At 49.7% G+C, this 21,791-nt stretch overlaps 4 protein-coding genes across 4 annotated transcripts; 3 read left to right on the top strand and 1 right to left on the bottom strand.

The window, feature by feature from the left end:
* Positions 1–805: 805 nt before the first annotated feature.
* On the top strand, positions 806–2,247 carry N7446_012217 (uncharacterized protein; the record flags this gene model as incomplete). Its single annotated transcript, XM_058520959.1, has 2 exons — positions 806–1,367; positions 1,424–2,247. The coding sequence occupies 2 exons, from the start codon at positions 806–808 to the stop codon at positions 2,245–2,247; spliced, it is 1,386 nt and encodes a 461-aa protein (XP_058366325.1).
* Positions 2,248–11,967: 9,720 nt separating this feature from the next.
* N7446_012216 (uncharacterized protein) lies at positions 11,968–12,709 on the bottom strand (the record flags this gene model as incomplete). Its single annotated transcript, XM_058520958.1, has 3 exons — positions 11,968–12,101; positions 12,219–12,311; positions 12,601–12,709. The coding sequence occupies 3 exons, from the start codon at positions 12,707–12,709 to the stop codon at positions 11,968–11,970; spliced, it is 336 nt and encodes a 111-aa protein (XP_058366324.1).
* Positions 12,710–14,131: 1,422 nt separating this feature from the next.
* Positions 14,132–15,361, top strand: N7446_012215 (uncharacterized protein; the record flags this gene model as incomplete). Its single annotated transcript, XM_058520957.1, has 1 exon — positions 14,132–15,361. The coding sequence occupies one exon, from the start codon at positions 14,132–14,134 to the stop codon at positions 15,359–15,361; it is 1,230 nt and encodes a 409-aa protein (XP_058366323.1).
* A 5,154-nt stretch (positions 15,362–20,515) lies between these two features.
* Positions 20,516–21,153, top strand: N7446_012214 (uncharacterized protein; the record flags this gene model as incomplete). Its single annotated transcript, XM_058520956.1, has 3 exons — positions 20,516–20,804; positions 20,868–20,972; positions 21,032–21,153. The coding sequence occupies 3 exons, from the start codon at positions 20,516–20,518 to the stop codon at positions 21,151–21,153; spliced, it is 516 nt and encodes a 171-aa protein (XP_058366322.1).
* Between the last annotated feature and the right edge of the window lie 638 nt (positions 21,154–21,791).

Below are 21,791 nucleotides of genomic sequence, written 5' to 3'. Positions count from 1 at the left end.
CGACCGTGTCGATCACCGTCAGCGCCTAAGATTGGCCAAGCCTCTCTAGCTTTGGCCTCCACGTTGGAACCATGGATCGTCGATCATACTACGGAAATTTGAAAGTAAAGAGCTCCCTGCCCCTTGCCTTGAGCAGCTCCCTATGCTCGTAGAAAGTATTTCCAAAATGGCTCACATTCTTGGTTTCCCACCTAGATACTTTTGAGTAGTCAAGCTACTCGGCCATACCCCTGGCATGCTTCCATCTGCGCGGTGTTGCCTTTAACGTCCCCAGCTCAATGAAGGCAAATGGGGTCGAAAACAGAGCCACTGAATCTCAGGGGTAAACATCAAGGGGGTTCCACCGTACACGGACCAAGGCCTGGCCAATCTGGATCAACGTCAATACCCATGCCCTATCGTCATTCGCACTTTTGTTAGTCTTGACTCCTTCGGGTCTCTGAGGCAAAGAAGATTGCCGATACTTCCGATGCGGATAGCCGCGTCACATTTCCCGAGCCGGAAGTCTCGCATCAAACTAGCTTCAATGTGCTTGCATTAGTGGAAGAGCTAACCAAGCCTCTTGCGCGCTAATCAAATCCATCACCAACGGCGCTCCCTACAACCAACCAATACCACATATCATTGGCTTTGCTCCCTCGCAACCCGCAAGCGAACGGTCGTTCCAACCCAGTCTAGGACAAATTAAGATGACAATGAAGATTTGCCCTCGTCTCCACGAGGTCAATCTGGACATCTGTTCAACAATATTTATCGGGCGTCTTGAACCTTTTGATGCCAAACGTAGGATTCTGACCGTCGAAACATGGAAGAAAGCCCCGACGCCCCGGAACCTCCTCGATCGGTTCAAGACCAGCGTGGTTCCGAATTGGACTTGTTTGTCCGTCATAAGCCCGGTCAATTGCAAAAAATTCCTGATTTACGCGCCAAAATCGAGTCAATTCTTGCGTCCTTGGACTCATACTCAACCGCTATCGATGAAGGAAAGGGTATCGCGAGGCACCTGAACGTACCCCTACTCGGCAGCAGATTGGAAGACATCATTGGCGGCTCCTTCAGCAGCCCTTGCCCGCGTATCGTTGAGACAAATGGTCCGATGAATGACTATGGAGTTACTCCGGGCTGGGTAGATCTCATTCGGGACGCAAGACCTGGCCAGTTCGAACCCCATGGCAATGAGATGTTTCATTACCGTACGCAAGGCCTGACAATAGAAATGAACAAACATGACCGGGAAGCAGTTTGCTCTCCTGTTTTTCGGAAGATATTCTGCTCGGGGCTCCTCCCTGAGGATCTGAAAGCAGAGCAGGAGACTATTACTGCCCTGCTAGGCGACATGTCTGAGCTGGGTAAAGATATGATACAAGGTGAGATGCCACAGCTATCGTGAAAAATTATGTACCAAGCGGCTAAATCCCATTAGCATTTGCGAAGATCCAACACGTCGTGAAACAACTCAAAGATTATAGCAGCAATCTCTCGGCTTCGACCGGAATCGCACCGTCCTCCCCTGAGCCTGTTAGCCAGGGGCCGATCATGTCTTCACGGCTTTCATCTCTCGGATCTTCAGTTGGGAATTCGGGGGGTGAAGAGAATTGCACCTTGCCAATTGATGGACCACAAACTCCCCCACCTGATACCCGACTAGTGCAAACTCAGCAAATCACGCCGCACCGGGCCCCTGCTGCATCTGAAAGAGTAACCATTTGCACAAAGACTGAGGGGGAAGGCGTGCTTCATTCACAGCCTCGCCACCGCTGGACCAGGGCAGAAAAAACAGCATATGCGGACTTTATGCGTGGCCGATGTCATATGTCCTGGCCAAGGATAGCAGACGATTACTGGAAGACCACGGGGAATCGGGTTAGTGTCAATTCTCTAAGGCAGCAGGCTAAGCGAATGGGGATCCAAGTAGAGTGTGGAAAGCCGGAAAGACCTTCGAAATCGAGCCGGTCGAGCCGATCGAGCCCCTTGGTGCTGAAGGTCAACTTCCCTCCGCACTCAGGGAAGTCGGCCAAGAATGATCAACAACCAAATTCCATCGGAGTTACGCAAGATGGACACCATGGGGTGGGCGACAGACTAGAAGCCTCCAAAACGCATGGGCATAACACTGAGCCCAAATACTCCACGCCGAATTCACCTTACTCACCGCAAGATATACCCATGTCCAACGATAAGCGCAACCTTCAAACTCAAGGCTCCGGCCAAGATTCTGCCGGCCAGCTGAACTGGATATTAAACTGACTTTATGAATCCAAATTTTGTGCGTGATGTCCACTTGGCTATCTTTGTGTAATATAAGTTGAATTCGTCCCGTCAACATTGGAATAGCTTCCATCCCCTTCAAAATATAGTTCAAATAGTCCAATAAGTTTACCATTTGCTCCATAGGTATTATATGTAAGCTGCTGCTCCGGATAAAATCCCTGTCCGAAGGGAAATTGAAGGTCCCGAGAGTCCGACGTAAGCTCCTAGAGGTCAACTACAGGTCGATAGGAACTCGTGCCACGATCCTGGGAACCCGTCGCACGATACAGTACGTACAAAAGCAATGTATTGACTCATGCCAATTTACTTTGTTCTTTTTACGCATGAATGGAAGATAGTTCCCAATCGCCATCCGGCTTGCGTCACATGGTTCCGTTCTGATGTCGTCTAAGACCTAGGCTGTCATCATCTTGTCATCCAGCAGTTCGATACTTCAGCAGTGGATATTCAAGAGGCTCACCTGTACATGTGTTCGGTATTGCTGTCTGAAACGCAAGACCGAGGAGATACTGCTGGTTATAGCAACGAAAATATCCATCAAAATATTCCGATATAATTCTGACTCCCTGATGGCTGGCATATCTCGTGTCTCCATATCAAGTCTCTTGATGGAAACCCTGTCGTAATCAATCCCACATAACAGATGCTGCAAAAGCTTCACAAGAGCTTCTCTTCATTAACTTAAAACCATCTCACTCGATTGCAGATACATACCAGATTTAGGTAGATTGAAGGGTCTTCTATATTGGATTTCTGGCGGCCACCAGTACGGCAATTCACCACTCAAACTTTCTAGTGGGGCAATCAGATCAATCCATCTTTCCAACAGGCATTGGCAGACAGAATGTGGGAGCATATTGAGCTTTACTCCACAATATTGCAATAGAAAGCCAATGTGGTTCGGGCTTGGGGACTGTGTATGAACGAGAGAGTCCATGCCTGTCTATAGCCTTTGATCATTGGTTCACATGGGGAATTGCTCTTTTAGAAGTAGCTTGATCGCTCGGCGTAATATGTCGGAGGTCCGTGCCCAAAATGACGAGCCTGAGAATTTTTTTAAGTTTCCTAGCAAATAGATCGTCGTTATTTTCGCAACTTCCGATTCAAACGTAGAAGGGGCTGCCAGCAGTTGTGTCCTAATAATATCAAACAGACTAATCCCACACCAAAACCGAGACTCGGACCGAATAAACCAAGGGGCAAAACGACCAGCCGTGGTTAATTCACAATATCCGTTCTTCAAGTGAACCCCGTTGGGGTTAGAGGAGAAAACCCAAAAAATGGATTCTGCTAATTGGAAAAAAAATAAACCTTTGGACACTTCTTGAGCTCTCTAGTTTTCGGTCGAGAGCTTCCCCCAATGTCGTCCACGGCGGATAATGCCAAATTGCCGCACACACCGTGTATGCAAAATATCCGCTCTCCCCATGATGATGATGTATTCATTTGCCCGATGTAGCTCGCTCTATATATATGCTGCTATGCGGGAGTGCTGTCAGGCCTGCCGACAGCTGGAAGGTGGTCGCCAGCCCACTGGGCGACCGTCAGGGAACTCGCCTTGCGAATTTCTGATCAATCGCCCTCGAATCGAAAGACGTAAACTAAACAAAAGAAATGCACGGATGCAAACATGATAAACACAAAGCCAAAATGAACGTCATTTACCCCTGGTCGCGGGTAGGACCAGGGTCCCGCTTCAACACACCATTCCCACGCCCTCTTCTCTCCAACTGTCCAGTCTTGTCGGCTGCCGCTTGCGCGCTCGCTTGGATCAAGGGAGTACAGTGGACCTGGCACTGCACTCCTAATGGGCGCCATCCTTCTTCTTCCGTCACACTGTCTAAGGGATCATTGTCTCCGCTCCTTTGTCGTCCCCTTCCTCGCCCAGAGCCGTAGGGTCGACTGTCTGAAATTGGCCTAGGAGGCCGGTCTTGACCATGAATTCGGCCACAACTGTGCGGGCCTCCGGTCGTGTGAGGAGTTCGTCCCGGTGGAGAGCGACTCCCTGGTATGAGAGAGCGCTTCTCATCCAGTCTCGCTCGTCCTGGTGCAAGGGGCATTCCAGTAGGACGTGTGTTACTGTTTGGCTGCCAAGATCGCAATCACACCGCGCTGTTTCGCGTCGGTTGATACGATTCAGGTAAGCCCCTAGGCCAATTCGCCCAGTTCTAAGCTGCATCAGAATCGATGTCGTCGCTTTGCGCAAGCCCGTCCAGTATTCCAGCGTCTTCTTTGTTGGTGCTTCAATCAAGCGTTTCGTCGGACGACTGGTCGCTTCCTTGGCCCACGTTCTGTCCCACTCCAGCTTCGCTTCTCTGCGAATTCGTCGTCTCGCTGCGGCTGCGAGACATATGTCTCGGTTGAGGGGGTTATGCAGCCCGTCCTGTTCCTGCGCCGCTTCTTTTGCGTGTTGGTCCACGATCTCGTTGCCAATGACTCCTTGGTGCGCAGGAATCCATCTGAGTTCTGTCCGAATGCTTCTGCCCGCAAGTTGTCGGATCAGGTTGAGGCATCCTGCTAGATAGACCTGTCCTGACGGCATCCGCGGTCGTCTCAGCGCCTTCAGCGCTGCTTGGCTGTCTACAAAGATGACTACCCCGTTTTTCGCCTGCTTAGCCCATGGCTCTGTGCTTTCCAGAACCATTTCAAGTGCCATCTCAATGGCTCGAAGCTCTGCCGCATATACGGTGGACGTATTATCATCTCCCATCTGGCTATGAGCATGTTGATCCTCAAGGTCCACGACCGCTGCCGCTCCTATCCTTCCATCAATTCCGCTCCCGTCGGTGTACAGAATCAAGGGTCTTTCTCTTGGGTCTTTCATCAGGATCTGGTTGTGATTGTTCACCGCAGCTTCTCTTTCCTCGATGATTACCTCTGGTGGCGCTTGCCATGGTGCCAGGACGAATGCCTTTCGACTCTCCCATTTCCTCGTCAAAGTATCCGGGGGAGCCATAAGACATCCGCCCGCCTTCCAAGCTTGCGCCTCCATCGGTGACCATCCAGCCCAGTCTCTCTCATCTGCCGGTCGTCGACGTAACATCGTTGGCGGGACAGCGAACTTTGGTCCTGTCCGTAGTCGAAGGGCCGTTTCTTTCACCAGTCGATTCATGTGAACAGAAATAGGCGGTAGGTGAAGCTCTGCATTCAGTGCCTCTGCTGCCGTAGTTCTGAAAGCTCCACTGATGAGACATGCTGCCTGCTTCTGGATTGCCACGAAAGGCCGACTGATTATGCGTGCCTTGGAGTGACTGATGAGCATAGGTTGATACCACGCGGAAACCCCAAAGAGCATCTGCGGGATTATCACCGCTTGGTAGATCTTTCGCATTGCATAGAGTGAGGCTCCCCACGTTGATCCTGCCAGGCTTCGTAGTGCGTGGAGAGAGACACCGGCCTTGGCCACCGCTTTCTCGCGGTGATGGTGGAATTCCAGACCCGGATCCAGCCAATAGCCTAGGTACCGCTCAGCCGTCCTCGTCGCTGTCACCGTGTGTCCTCGTAGAGAAAGCGATGTGTGTTGTGGGTCGACTTCCCTGGTGTTTACAAAATGCACGAGTGCATACTTCTTCGGGTCAAAAACTGATGCATGTTTCTCGGCCCATTGGTCGGCTTTGCGGCATGCCGCTCTGAGTTTCTTGATGGTTTCGCGTTCGCTGTCTCCCTTTGTCATGAAGCAAACATCGTCGACCCACCCGTTGCTTGTCACACCGTTGCTGCAGTTCTCAACGAGGTCTGCGTTGTAGATGAGATATAGAATGGGTGAGATCGGTGATCCTTGAGGGATGCCTGTAGGTGTCAGGATTCGATCGGATGTGCCCTCGGGCATGCGGATCCTTGTGCTTCGATTGGTCAAGAAGGCCCTCACCCAGGGAACGAAATGTCCCAAGCGACGTTTCTTGAGGTTGTGTAGTAGACGTTCATGGGAGACATTGTCGTACGCTCCGGACACGTCCAGCATTAGCAGAGATACCACTGGCTTGCCCTTTCCCCATGCAGTCTTGATTCGGTCGATGATAGTGTGGATAGCATGATCGGTGGATATGCCCTTTCGCCCGCCTAGATGGTTTCGTGGGAGTAAACCGTTGGTTTCTGCTGCGTAGCTGATCCGTCGCGCGACAACTGCCTCCAGAAACTTTCCGAGCGTGTTCAGCAACGCGACGGGTCTGTAGGATTTTGCGAGCTGGTAGTCACTTTTGCCTTGCTTCCGGAGCACCACCGTGATTGAGCGCTGGAAATGTGACGGGTTGTATCCCGTGTTTATGCATGCGTTGAATAACTGGACCATTGTTGCTAGAACCACCGGTATCTCGATAAGCTTGTGCCAGAGAGAGTTTGGTATACCGTCTTCTCCGGGTGCTTTCCCTGCTTTCGCTCCTCGCACCGCCTCCTGTATCTCTTGAGCGGTGACTGCTGGAAACTCGATTTGCTGTGGGTACTGGAATGAGTCCGTGTCGGATAGATCGGCTGGCGGCGGTTTGGGGAAGAAGGCAATCCGGAATGCCTCTGCCTTTTGATCAACTGTTTCTGCGAGAGTTCCAGGCATTTGGGGATCCTGTATTTTCAGCGAAGGGGTGATACCCTTCTCGTAGGCCCCATCTCGGTTTCTTGCCCATTTAGCCAATCGCCACATACCCTGTGGGCCATCTTCAATGACCTGCTGGACTCGGCGCCGGTGCGCCCTTGACAAGGTTCTCTTGACGAGTCGTGTTTTTCTGTTGCGTGCTTCAGAGTAGCACATCCAGTCGTAGGGGTCTTGAGTTCTCGTATGTTTGCGACGGAGGCGACGAACCTCTTTGACCGCAACTTTACACTCGTCGTCAAAGTCGGGGTTCGACCACGCGGATGGTTTTGCCCATGGGGTTGATTCCTCGATTGCTGTTTGGATCGCTCCCATCAGCTCCTGGCATTTGGCTTCTATCCTTTGCGGATTTGCCCGGTATAGGCCTCCTGTCCGTAGACCTCCTTCGATCTTCTGGATGAGTTTCTGATCATCGGTTGCGTTCCAGTTTCTTCTCTTCTGTTGTACTGCAATGGGTGTAATAATATCAAGCACAGTCCTGATCGGGAAATGGTCGGATGCGTGTTCGATGTCATCCGCCCTCTCGCAATTGATAAGCCTGTTGACAAGGTTGGATGTGATGAAGGTGAGGTCAATCACCGACGACTGATCGTTTCGAGACCAGGTAGGTCTGCCTTGTTGGGTCGTCAACTCGAGTCCCCATTCGTTGGCGATTTCTAGGAGTTGCTCGGCCTCCTGATCGAGCCTGGTCCCTGTTCCTCCCCATCTCGGGTGATGCGCGTTCATATCTCCAAGGATGATGTGTTCTCCATGAGGTCGTTTTGACAGCTCATTTCTCAGATGTCTAAGAGTATTGCTGCCCGGCCTATTGTATATGTTGTGTATGAAGAGATCTGTCCAGTCTCTGCCCTGATGAGCCTTTCTAAGTTTCAGTAACTGGTAGTCCTGTGAGACGAGTTGACACGACCAAGTGCTCGGGTCAAGCCTTTTAGACACAAACAGGCATACGCCCGGTTGGGAGAGATCCGAGGCTTGGACTTGATTGTCCTGGCCTTGGGTTGTTCCGTCGGCAGCTGCTTTTGGTGGGTAAATTAGCTGGAATGTTGCCGTCGCTGGTTGGTGTGTTGTGTGTTGCATTTTGTTCTTCCATGGCTCCTGCACCGCGACGACGTCCGCCGCGAGGACATTTCTGTCTCTGAGGAACGTTGCCATCACTGGCCACGATTTGTGTACGTTGTATTGAAGAATCTCAAACGATTTCATTGATGAGTTTGTTCGTCATCGCTTCGTTCGCTGGCCTCGTGCCATACTTCATCATTTGGGTCTTCGATTGTTGGTGCATCCGTCGTAAAAATCGGCGGAGAAGATCCGATTGGTATCGCTTGTCGCTGCTTGTATTTCAGAACCACCAATTTGCGGTATTCGGGGCTCTCCGGGTCCAGTTCGTCCTCGTCATCAGGCTCGGACGTGTTACCGGCCATGTTGACAGAGGTGAACTCGTTAATGAATTGGGTAAGTCGGTGTTCCCGGCTATCCTGCGGAGTGTCAGGTTGAGGGAGATCGGCCGGAGTGGGTTGAATGCTGAGCCATTCATTGTCGTCTGGTTGCTCGTCCATGGTGTCGTCCGGCTCGCCTGTGCGGCGCCTTTTCGAGGCCGCTTGGAGCCTTGTTGACCCTTGGCATGCTAGTGGTATCATTGCTGGTTTCGGATTCTTTGGCCTCGTTCTTGAGCCTTTTGGGCGACCAGGACCTCTTTTGAGCTGAGTAGGCTGAATAGGCTCAGTGTTTTCCTCTGGTGATGTTTCTACTTCTATTGCTGCAGCCTCCACGTCGATTACAGCATCCTGGGGGTTCCGCCGGGGCTCTTCCCCCGTTGCTCCTCTGGAGCGTGTATCGACGCTTCGAGTCCATTCGTGGCCATGGGGTCTGCCCTGGTCGAAGTTGCTTCTTTGCCAGTGCTTGCCGTCACTCGGAGGTGCAGAGGAACGCGGTGATATGCAGGGCAGTTGGCCAGCGCTTGCTTGGCTTCGTTCATCGCTGCAACCTTCACCGGACATTCCCGACTTGTAGGGCGATGCCCTTCACCACAGTTGGCGCACTTGACTGGTATCGCTTGCCCCTTCGTCGACGGACACTCCCAGGTCGGGTGTCCGTTGGCGCAGTGACCGCATTTGAATAAGTTGGAACAGTGTGACTGGATATGCCCCGGCTTTTGGCATTTTCTGCATAGCTTTATCCGCCCCTCACGACAGAATCGTGATGCATTGTGAATTTGCTTCCCCCACACGACTCCCGAGATGATCGCGCGATTAGCCACGACTGGGCTGGTGAACTCGATCAGGATGGAGCCCTCCGCCCTCTCACCCGGACGGGTCATCCATCCTAGATACTGAATCTTAGCGCCTTCGCCCCAGTTGTTCTGCCTGAGCAGCTCAGCCGCAACGTCAGCCATCGTCTCCGGAGTAACCTTCATGGACCTCACGGGAATATGGTACGCCACCACTCCCCATGACGGTTCTTGGACCACCGAGCCTGGTCCAAAGGCTCTCAGCCACGCAGCATGTTTGCGGAGGACCTCTGCCCCTGCCGCACTGTTGGCGATCATTGCCACATCCCCCGACGGCAATTTTCGAGCAGCGACAAAGAAAGCCTGTCCGGCCAGTACCCCTGAATTCTTCTGACGGGCATTTGATACCCTCTGTCGTTCAGCCCTCTCGACCAAATCTTTTGGTGTCAATCCACGGATTTGCTCGCGGTTCATTCCGACCTTGACGATGACCTCTCGGTCCTCGCGAAGTTCCATTTCCGGTACTCCTGGTGACGATGTGCCGCCGCTCCGGGTGATAGGAGCCGCAGCCGTAGCCAAGTCGCGCTGCCATTCTTTGGCCCGGAAGTTGCGCCACGCTGCCGCAGAGTTCGCCGCGGGGGTAGATAGTGCCGTCGATAATGTGCTCGTTGTCTTTTCAATGGTATCCATTCGCTGGTTCAGACGTTCGGTGTCGGCGTTGATCTTGGTCAGCGCCTCAAGCACCTTGGCCATCCCCTGGCCGTCTCCCCGTTGGGCGTTGAGTGCGTACTGGCGGACGGCGCGAATATACCCAGTGACATATCGGTCCTCCGTGCCATTGTTTTCGATGTGGTTGAGCACCCTGCGGGCCCCTTCCGCGATGTCGTCCATGGATCGGGGCGGATCCGCGAGGGCCGTGGTTTTTGGTGTTCCTCTCCTGTCAGGGGGCAAAATCTGTGCGTTCGCACCCGTCCCAACCATCGCTGCCATCTCCCCTATTAAAAGGGTATCAGGTCGTAGCGCTTGAGGTTACGATTACGATGAACTAATTCACGAGGCTGTGAGACCTCTGATTGGCTAGATATTTCAAGAAAACGTTTTTGCCAAGAAAGAGTTGTCCTTGTAAAAGGAACTATTGAAGAAACCGTCGCGGAGAGAGCCCGGCTCTCCCTCGAAACGGCGATGTTCTTTTCGAGGGAGGGGAAGGCCAGGCGATATTTGTGTGCGATGTCCAGCACGGGATATCGTGGGCCCGACGCAAGGGGCTCTCACGCAACAGTCCCGAATAGAACCTATCATCTGAAGTGATACCCCACTTTTCAATAGTATTTTGGACCAAATCAAACCATGGTTTAATAATTCGAGGGTCCTCTGAAAGTGCTCTCTGATAGTCGTATTTTCGAGAGAGTCGACTGGATAAATTCGGGCGTCGTTTGATAAATTGAGTAGGCCAATTGACACCGATAGTGGAGGGGGTATTTTTCTGGGCACTTCGTAGGAGATTGGCCATATCGCGCAACATAGGCATCGTGAGAGCAGCACCTCTGGTATCCATATCAAGTAACCAATTTTCCATTGATTGCTCTTCAATTTCAGTGAAAATATGGCCAGTTGGTCTCTTCTCAGCCAAAGATTCGCGCCCATTGATCCGATACTTCAAAGTTGAGACAGGTAAATCAAATGATCGTGCAGCAGCTGCAGCAGAGGGATATTTACCATCTTTTATAGCCTTTATAGCTAATAAAAGACGGCCCTCCTGCTCTATCAACTTTTTTTTCGATCAGAGCGTTGGGGGGGCATTTTTGTTGTGGTTAAAAAACATGTTTTATTATTGAGGGGGATTTTTTATGGGGTCGCCCGACCGGCAGTGTCGCCCGGGAGACCGTGAATCACGTTACATGTAAACCCTTTTGAACATTACGTCTTTTCAATGGTGCATCCATCAAGCCTTTTCTCAATTACTCTCACAGGCCAAAATTTGTATATGCTAGAGCTAGATTCAGTTGTCGAAACCTGCTATCCTTTAGTACTTTAAGATAGAGATTCCGTAGTTTATTAGGAACAGCAAATGGCTCGTCTTACTACGTCGTATGGGTATATTGACGCAACAATACCAGGCCAAATCAACGCAGGGAAACGTCATTATAATGTGACGAAGATCGGAAATTTCCAGATCTCCGCGGAACTGGAATTGAGGCAGAGCCTTTTTTGTTGTTTCCAATACGACGGTTCTCATGCTTGACCCAATCCAGAATCAGAGCAGTACGAATTGGACCACCCATCCGCTTGGATAACGTTTATGACTGCTAACGGATATTCATTTCAAGACACCCGAGCACAAGTTGTACAGATGGAAAAACCTCGTTCTTAGTAGTTCTCCACTCTAACATGACCCGGCCAATCTCAAACCTACGAGACAATTTCGCTAGTCTCAGGTTTTCTGTCAATGACTGTAACTTGGAGCTTTTGCTTCACAGGCCACCCACTACTGGTGATCCACTGACTATCGCCTGAGTGGACAAAATCAAGTCTTCGCACCAGCTGCGGTAAAAGCTTTGTCATTTGGAATTGAGAAATATTCTTGCCTATGCATGTTCTTGCGCCGGCATCAAACTGGAGCCTCGGTCAGTATGGTTTCTAGTTGGCATGATAGTATGATAGAATATGGACTGGAGCACACTTACTGCCAAAAATTGTTGATTAAAAAAGGATAATTGCTCTTTGCCCACCAGCAAACGCTCTCATCGAACCTCCTGTACATCTTTGCCCCAGATGCTTTCATCGCTATGGATTACTCAAGCATTCAGACCCAGCACGGTCTGCCAACGAGTCTACGATCATCCACTAATTTTGAGGACTGTAGCATGATTTCGGGGGTACTTGTAATTTACACTTTGTGGGAAGTGTCACCAACGATCTGCGCGCCGCCCTCAGTAACAAGTCTGCTTAGAATCTGAACAACCCCCGCATGCAGTCTCGACGCTTCTTTGATGGTAACTTGCAGGTAGGAAAGATTTTGTGCTGGAAAGTGAAGGGGTCAGAAAGGTTTCCTTGCTGAGTTACCGTGTCAATTTCATCACGAAGTTTCTGCAAGCAAGCTGGGGCTGAGGAAATAGATGACAGCATTCATGCTGATACCAGTCGTGTCCGACCCAGCTCCGATATTGGTACCAATCACATCGTTGATTGTGAACTGAGGAAGCTTGCCAATTTTTCTTGATTCGATACGCTCTGCTAGGAAGTCCTTGCGATCACTGGAACTGGCGTTCTGCATTGTGGCACCAATCTCCCGGCGTATAACTCGTTGCGTAAGTTCCCCGTGGCTTTTGATAGGGAAGACGTTCTGAAACCAGAGGTACAATTGATGAACCTCAGCACTAACCCCACCATGGAGCCGTAGCTCATCGAACCGACGTGAACAGCATGTAGAAGTTCGTCCTTGTCGTAACCCGCTTCGATCAGGCCAAAAGATCGTCTTAAGGTGACCACATCTAATGCGTAGAATTGCATTCAGGTAAACTAATCGAATGCACGTCCGTGTTGAGCATGGTCGGCCAACGTCGCCATAAATTCGCTGAGACTTTATCCACAAACCGCTCGTAAGATATCAAAGAGCTCATGGCGTACATATCGGAGATCTTTTTCTTTTCGAGAGCATGTTTTTCGCTACTTTTGCACAGTGCATTACGCTTTATACTTGCTTTCTACAATACTAGGACTGGGGCGTTGACGTTGAACCTAATACATGGGCGTTCAAAAGTATTTACCCACTCCACTTTTTTCGGGTCCCCATGCACAATATATATATCGCTTTCGTAGTATACGAGGACACGGTGAGCGGGGGCCAGAACCGGCTCCCATTGCACCGCCGTCCTGCCGCCCTCGACCGCCTGCCCGTATCCGCCATCCCCTTGCCCCTTCGGGTTTGGTGCCCTCGTCCGCGTCCCGGTTCGGGTTTAGTGCCACCTCTGGCCGCTTTTACCGTCCCCCGACCGGCACCTCCATCTATAAAACACCGCTCGTCCTCCTCGCAGCTTTGTCGACGCACTTTCTCTTCTTTTTCCTTTCTGACTCCCTTTCTCTCGACCCCCACCAACTTCTACGCACTGACTTGCCACCTGATGCATCGCCCCTTTCATTTCCGCCGGAGTTGCTGTTCGATCCACCGTTGAGACTGTTCTGGCCGGCATTGCCTGCAACGCGGGCTAATCCCTGGCGACTTGATGCATTGAGATCATGAAGTCTTCGTACAACATGATGCTAGCATCTCCACCGACGGTTGGTTATACTAGGAAGCTCTCGAGGAACCCTCCTATTCCTCCTATTACGAGGCCATTTCGCCGAGTGCCTCGCTCATTTCGCTGGCATTCTTTCTGCGCGGCCGGAGAACAGTGTCTCGGAAACCCTCGATACACACGCTCCTGATTTGCTGTGGATCGTCCGAGGTTGCATTGTACAGCCCCCAGTCGTCCACCCACGTCCGCTTCGCGACTGCCTAGTGGTAAGACTTTCGTCATAGTCTATTTCTCCTGACCATTGTTACCCAGTCGACGAGACTTCGGACGATCATGCCGTGATACGGACCAATGGCGAAATTGCCGCATTCTCACCTGGTTTCAGTCGATGCCAAGTACTACATCACGAGGCGGACGATAGTACATTCTACAGACGGCTGCCGCCGCGCGCATACATGAGCGATTGGAGATTAGGCTGACGACCACTGTGGAGCCGGGTCACAAAAGGCCCGCCACCGAGGTGTGCGGAAGCTTTTGCTGATGGCCTTCGGCCCCTTGATGTGCAACCGGTGTGGCTCCGCGCCTTGATGCGACGGTGAAACGGCTCGAGTTGAATCCGCGGTGAATTCTCTGCGCTGTCTCACGGGAAATCCTTGTCTATAAAGGAGATGACAATCTCCTTCGAATGGCTCAATCAATCCATCAGTTCCCCCTTCCCTCCCCCCTAACCCTGCTACACACTCGACCTCCAACCCCTCCTTTTCCCTTCCCAAAGCAACACCTTCAGGATTCTTCTAGCCATCTACCTTTTTCAACATGTCAAACACTAACTTTCGCCTGGAATCATTTCGTCCATGGAATCCTTTCCAAGACAAAGCCCAGCCTCTGCGTGATCCCCCCGGTGCTTGTCGCTATCCAAGTCCGGTCTCGATCACTGCGACCCCGCCACCCTCCAATTCAAGCGATAAAGACCCAAAGAGCTACAAACTTCATTCCAACAAACCTGAGCGACATCCGCTTCCTGCCCGCCCGCCGACGGAAGTCTGCTTGGATAGTTTGCATTCGGAGACTCAAACCACTCGACGAGAATGGGAGGGCTCAGGTCGGACACCTTCCACTGTCGATTTACCCCAGTCTTTCGACTCTGAGAACATTCTGCAGCCACAAAACATAGTGTGCGCCGATGACGTCGCTCCTGCGATTCTTGCTGATGGTGTTCGTCGGGACGCTGAGCATCAACCCCTGGGTTTGGAATCGGGCGGCTCGGAGCCTACCGGCTTTGCTGGTCAACAACCTCAAATTTTCGATTCTGAAGACGATGCTCAGAATGGAGAGCTACCAGGTATTGAAATAATTGATCCTGCAATCCTGAACGGCAATGACTCTCAGGATGCTGAGCAGCCGCAAACAGCGGAGGGTATCGCGACAATCCGGGAAGACTGTCCCGCGAGGTCCACTCGCTCTCAGGAGAAAGCATCATCCCTCCAACGCAGACGACAGAACTCAAAGGCGACGGTGGGCGCTGATTGCCAATTGAAAACCACAAAACGTTCTAGTCCTGGGAAAAGGCACATAAACAAGAGCCCCGGCCGGTTCAATAAAAGCTCTGGTCATCGTCAAAGCATTTCCTTCCCTACAGTCCGTGCTCAATTCTCGGCCCTTTCAGTCGAAGACCGACTACAGTTCCTTTCCTGGCTGTTTGAGGGTGCTCTATATCATTGCGCCTCTTCGCCTTCCAGCCCCGATGCCGCTTCTCCGTCAAGACCGGTCCCCGGCCAATTTGATGTGAGCTACGACTGTGATCACACAAGCTTAAACACTGAACGGGCTGAAGTGCAAGGTACATTTTCGAGAAAAGGACAGCCGTGGTCCGGGGAGGAAGATCACCTTTTGACGAAGCTAAGAGAAAAGCAGAAACTCTCTTGGTCAGAGGTGATCAAGCAATTTTCACGTCAATTCCCCGGGCGGAGCAAGGGGTCAATACAAGTCTACTGGAGTACAACTCACAAGAAAAAACAGTCATCCGTTCCCTTATCCTTCGATTGATCTCATGATGTTCTAGTCTTGCCTCTTTTTATTTATGACATTGGAAATATCGTAAATCTTCAAGTCATTTTGATAACAATTGCAGACGTACCGGTATGTCTCAGCGTGTGTGCGCGTAGCTTTCAGGATCGCAGATCTGCCACAGCGCTTTGCTTTCGAGTAGCTCAATTGTTATTGCTGGGCATAATTCACATATTGGATAAAATCTTTTAGACTATTGTTTAGACTATTGAAATTGCCACATATATGGACTTGATTTAGCGCATGAGGTGGATCTTCGAAGACTGAAAAGGCCCATCGTCTGTCTAGCCACGCATAGGAAGTGAAGATTGTGATGATCAGGGCTCTAGAATTGGATTGGTCATCGTCTTTGATTACTTTTGAAATTGTTAAATAGAACCCAACCCAGTGTTGACATCCTGTTGGGGCAATACAGTCACAAGGGATGATATCGTTATTCAATATCCAAGTCAATCAATCTCATTGCACCCAATTGCTCGAATGAGGAGGATTCTCAGGATGCTGGATACCGATTCAGCCAGTAACGAATATAGTCGGCTAATGAAGATGGTTGATCGAGGATCTGTTAGATTAGTAAAATAATCCAATGAGCTATGTACTGCGTGTTACGACATAATTTTTCCGGTATGATCGCAATTACCATACAGAACACGGTAATGTGGTTGTTGCTGAATAAGCGAATACCGTAATACAGTGCGGGGAGCCTACTGTCGGAACGTGGTCGTTACAGTACGGACTAGTACGGGCATAGCCAATTGAGTACTTGAGAGTGTGTTTTTTATATACTATAGAAAGTGCAGAATAAATAGGGGATGAGCTTAGTAAGGTCGTTGAGAGCCTTACGATCATCAGGCAGAGGGGGTGCTGAATATTCCTCGGACGCACTAGTAAAATTGCGACCCTCTTTTGTTGACACCTACGGATTTTCCCCCACTTCAGTTGACGTAAGCTCAGGGTAAGCTCTGGGTGGGCTCAGGGTCGGCTCAGGGTTGGTTCAGGGTGGGCTCAGGGTTGGCTCAGGGTAGGCTCAGGGTGGGCTCAGGGTTGGCTCAGGGTGGGCTCAGGGTGGGCTCAGGGCAGGCCAGTCCGGTTGTACGTCAATGACCCAACGCCTCGGCTGATCGATCAATGACCACCACACTATAAACTGCAAGGAAGCTTGACATTGTCATCGTTTCTCCGTCCCTTAAGAGACCTGCAGCATCAAAAAAGAGAAGATATACGAGATTCCTACCTCAGTTGCTTTCATGGGACATATTTTAGAGATTCTTCTATTACATAGATAATAATGGACAAGTCGATATCTATCGCCGAATTTTTAAAGCGATATAGAGAAAAATTGCGAGCCTCTTCCATGAGAAAATAGGGAAGCCATCTACGTTGTCTTCAAATCCCCATTGTACGGTCGGCGGACATTTAATAACGAATTTCTAATTTAAGTACAGAGTAACACAAGGAATCGATATCTGGAGAACTTTGAGACTAAGTACCAAGCAAGAGCATCAATGGTATACCGTGTCTCCAAAGATTACATCCCCCTAATCAGTTATAAGACCATCAAATCAAACCAGTGGAATTACAGTATAGATGAATTTCGGTGTGATACCGGCGCTTAGGTTCCTTCCGCTGATAGGCGGGTAGAGCGCGTATTTAATACCTTTGGGAAGAAGGCACTTATCAATAGGTAGTCACATTGCCCTCTAACTGAAAGAAGCAAGAAAACAGCCGCAGCAAAGGGGTTATCTTGCCTTGTCCAGCTAAGATTTAGAAATCACTCTGCCGAAAAGACGAGCAGTCCATTTCAATGATTTCCCAATACTTTTAGCAAAATTGAAGTTGAATGTGTGTAAGTTGCCCTACTGAAAACGCGCATGGGCTTCTTGAGGTTATCATGTGCTACTGACGTATGGTGAAAGGGGGTCTCTTTCTTCAGCGAATGGCTTCCAGGAATTTGGCCTAGGTGGTATACCCAAAATGATGAGGGAAACAGCGGGGAACTAGTAAGTGCAAGAAGTGTGCAGAAATGGCTTGAAGTTTGCTTAATGATTTTCAATCCTACCAAAAGGCTTTTGGACTCTAACTTTAATTTCCAGCAGAAAGCCGAGCCCAGGATAGGCAATGCGGCTCCCAGGGCACTGTTCATAATTCCTAATATCCAAGGAACTCCTCCTGTCAGAGCTCAATCATCTAGATAATTGTACGGTTCATGGATGCTTGGGTTTTACCACTACGCCATCTGGCCAAAAAGGCACAATGTTTGGTCAGCGACCAAACACCCAAGCTACTATATATGCTCGATCTCTGACAATAATGCCGGTTGCTCCTAGGACGAAGGAACCCCTTCCTAGGAACTTATCCGGAATCAGCGGACTGTAATCATCAAACCTGGCTACATATCTTGAGTTACTGTATACAGTCTTTGAAACCAACAGACACTATAAGTTCCGGTTTTCCTCTTCTATGGACTGTTTCACTTCTACCCGTATAGCTTCAGGTTACCTTGACCGTGTTGTGCTACAACAATCGCCGCTACATACTGGATTCTTCTGCGTCGCAGTACCACTCGCCCTGAGCTGAAACCGCCTTTCAGCAATGCGCCCTCCGCTTCTGCACCTGCTGAGAAGAGCGTTTGACATATCCTATTGCAGTGCATCGGGAGTGACAGTCTATCACCAATTGTTATGTCCACGCGTCCTATAGCTATCACACGTCTTGCTTAAACAGTTGGAATGCAACGGTGGTAGCTTGCAATTTTGACCAGTCCAACCACAATGCCTCTTCATTCCTGCCAATCATGCCGCAGTTTGAAAATTCGATGCAATCGTGAAGTTCCCCATTGTCAAGCTTGTGTCAGGCGTGGTAAATTGTGTGTTTATGCAATGAAAGGGACAGACCGGAGACCTGCTCTCTCAGAGCTACGGCCAAATCAGCAAAAGCAGGTACAAGAGGGTGAATTTGGTGATTACCAAACTACATGGAAAGTACAAGAACCGCCAACCGAACAGGCTTTGCAACACGGAACGAGTACAGCTGAGGCTATGCACCACGTCGTAGGGTGTACAGATGATGAACATATTCAGCACTTGAAGAAGAAGGGTTTCAAGCAAGATCAAAATCCGCCTTACGAGATACTACCAAAGATTGTTGCGGCTACGGTGGCGGAGTCGCTTTCCCAAACAAATGGCCCTACAGCTGCTGAAGATATTATGGAACGGGGTCGAAGCTTGTCAACCTCTCAAACGACAAAGCCGTTTGTGCAGATGACCCCTCCGGTGATAATCACAATTTATGAGGCTTTGAGACCCACGACTGACTGTCAACCAGACCTCTTTGCCTCCACGGCCGAATTTTGATTTTACCATAGCTGGGAAAAGCATTTACGGTCCACCCACAGTCCACCAACTCTTGTTGGTTCTAAGTTATCTTTTCATTTCCTCAATGCTTCCTATGGATGTAGGAGCTCTGTGGAAGGTCATATGTCGCCGCGGCCGTGACTGGGAAGAGAGCTTTGTTTTGCTGGATGGTCATCTTCAAGGATGGCTAATCGGTGCCCGCGAAGCTTTGACTGAGTCCGACGGGCTGCACACAGTAACATTGGAAGACATAGAACTCCAAACAAGGTATATATTGTTCCTTATCGGGCAAAATGCATCCCCTCACTCGAGCTTTCTAGCTGAAACCTTGCAAACCGAACACGCTCCGTACCGGCCGTTTGGAGTGAGGGCAAGCGTCGCATTGATTTGTCATGTTTTTCAAGGCATACAGGCTGGTGAACTTGAGGGATATGAATCCAAGGAAATCTGGACTCGTGACCAAACCTTTCTGTCAACGATGGCATGCCGGCTCAAAGAATCGCCACTGTTTGGTGCCGAGGTCTCAATGTATCATTTGCAGTCTATGATACTAAGCCTACAGAGAGCTTTTCAGTGTGAAGAAATCCGTGTTTCCAGCATGGAACCCCGGATCCTGAGAATTGATAGCCAATTAGAAGTGGCGGGATATTACCGAAGGGCATTTCTAGCTTTGAATCCGATGTTGTTGCCAAAGATATTGGACTCTTTGGGTGAAGCTATTGATATCCCTACCCTGTCTGGTCCGCACCAACTTTGCAATATGGAGAGAGGACTTGAAAGAAGTAAGTAAATTGATATCCAGACTGATACGGTCTTTGACATGGGTATAGCCAACCTGGCCTTACGTCTCGCCGACATTTTCAGGTCACTTACATCACAGCGCCTGGACGTTGCTTTCAAGACCACGCATGAGATCCAGCGGTCCAAGGCGGATAAAGTCGTTGCCATTGAGATGTTTCATGTCAAATCATACGAAGAAACATACATGTTGGACAAAAGCTGTAAGTCACGGCATTACAAATTTTGCCAAAAAGACTTCTAACAGTTGCAGATCCCACAACTGTTCGGATTTTTCATGTTTGACCGTGAAATTATCGGATGAGTTGGAACATCAATATAACCCTTTTGAACCCTATATACCAAGATGATGTGGAAGTTGAGATTGTTGTACTGAAACAAAAAGCGTTTTAGACGCGAAGATTAGCGGAGAATGAGATGAACTGTCCATAATTTCGATTTGTAAACTCATGGGCAACATGGTTGATGGACTGCACTGAACCAGGGTAAACGCGGCGAATGAACGGTGGTGATGAAAATCCGTGTCAAACTAAATATGCTTTAGTGAGGCGCTTGAACATATCTGTGTCAGTGAGAGAGTAGCAGTGTTTACTAAATGTATAGAGCAATGTTCAATAGCTCCATCGACATCACCAATTGCGGTTCATGCTCTTGCGGAACTCTGTTTGCCTTTGTCATATTCACCGTAAGGCAAATTTGCATTTCAGACTGGAGAATGAAGACGTGGCTCGCACTCAATTACTTTTTTAATAAAAAAGCAGAGAAGTAAAAACTCAGCTAGAAATATCGTGTGCTGATAATGTAATGTGTCTTCACTATACTTGCAATAAAAAGTCATTGAACCCAATGCATATAAATACTGCTTGCTCCCTGCCTTTGACCGGCCTTTGAACTTTACGAACTCCCACTTCACAACTCAGTTACCTACTTCGCTCTCCAACTCTAACCTAGAGTTCACAATTTACTCCCTCCAACCTCCCGAATGAAGCCCCTCACATGCCTTTCCCTACTGGCTGCCTCTGCTATCGCCGCACCTATCGCCAGTTCTTTCCCCAAACACTTCCACCTCAAGTCCAGAGGCGCCACCAACCAAGAGCATAACAACCTCTATGTTTACGCATACCACACGGGCCCAGGCCTCAATGATGCTGCTCTGACCAAGGATGTGAATACTGCAAGCTCTGTTTTCTTAACTGGCACAAAAGCCCTTTTCAATTTCAACACTGAATTCTCTTGGGGAGTCGTCGCCACCGGCGATACCAAATATACCTGTGAGTACTCGCCCCTGGAACGTCGCATACTGGTTTGAATACGGACTAACGAACTTTGTCAAGCCTGGGATCCGATCTCGATCAACGCAGGCCAAGGAAGTAATGGATTCTCTGTCAAAGGCAACAACTTCCAGTGGTCAGAAGTCAGCAGCTTCGGTGGATGGCTCGGTAAGGCCCCAGCGTCGGTGCTCTCCCCCAGAAGAAGATTTAGTCCTAACATTCGATAGTCTGCGACTGGTATCACAATGTGCCCCAGTTGTTCTACTTGAACCGCGATCATGACGCCGCTATCCCCTCCAGTTGCAGCAAGGTCCAATTGAAGGTGGAGTATATTAAATCGACACGGTAGCATTGAATTTGATCACTTTGCATAGCACTACATGTGATGATTGTTTAATGACTTACATTCTACTAGATGGTAGCAAGTTTGAGTGAAAAGTTGCGCCGAATTACCTTTAAAATTGGACGTGGCTTGTTTTTGTGCTATGCAAATTCTGCTAGTAAAGCATCAGGATACCAAATGGAAAAGACACTAGTAGGAATAAAAGGTGATGCGCGAAGCACCGTGTCATATTATGGTTGAACTCGACTGACTCCACCTCGAGTTGTGAAAGTCATATACCTGTTGATGGCTCAATCAGCCTTGGGAACGCACATATTTGCCCTAGGAGTTATCTTGCCCCCGGGGTTTCGTGCGACTATTCCCAGGAGCAACATGGCCGCCAGATCATAGTTGGTTATTAATTGGAACGTGTGGAAGGGAGTTGCATTTCCGGTCCCTCGGCGGTTGTTATTGCGTCATGATTTGGGTGCCCGAAAGCTACAAAAAGAAACATTCAACCAGCGGAGTCTCTTTGCCGTTCCACGAGCGCTGGGGCCTTCAGGTTTATTGGTTCACAGTCCGCTATTATTGTGCCGATATGAAAATATCAGTTGAGTGTTCTCATTCCAGCATCTCTGGGATGTACGGGTGGTGAATGGTGTCAC

This window comes from Penicillium canescens (assembly GCF_028828765.1).
Source record: "Penicillium canescens strain IBT 15451 chromosome Unknown utg000010l_segment0_segment0, whole genome shotgun sequence".
In the NCBI taxonomy this organism is placed as follows: Eukaryota; Fungi; Ascomycota; class Eurotiomycetes; order Eurotiales; family Aspergillaceae; genus Penicillium; species Penicillium canescens.
The sequence above is the reverse complement of the archived record's forward strand: the minus strand, read 5'-3'. Positions and strand labels throughout refer to the sequence as shown.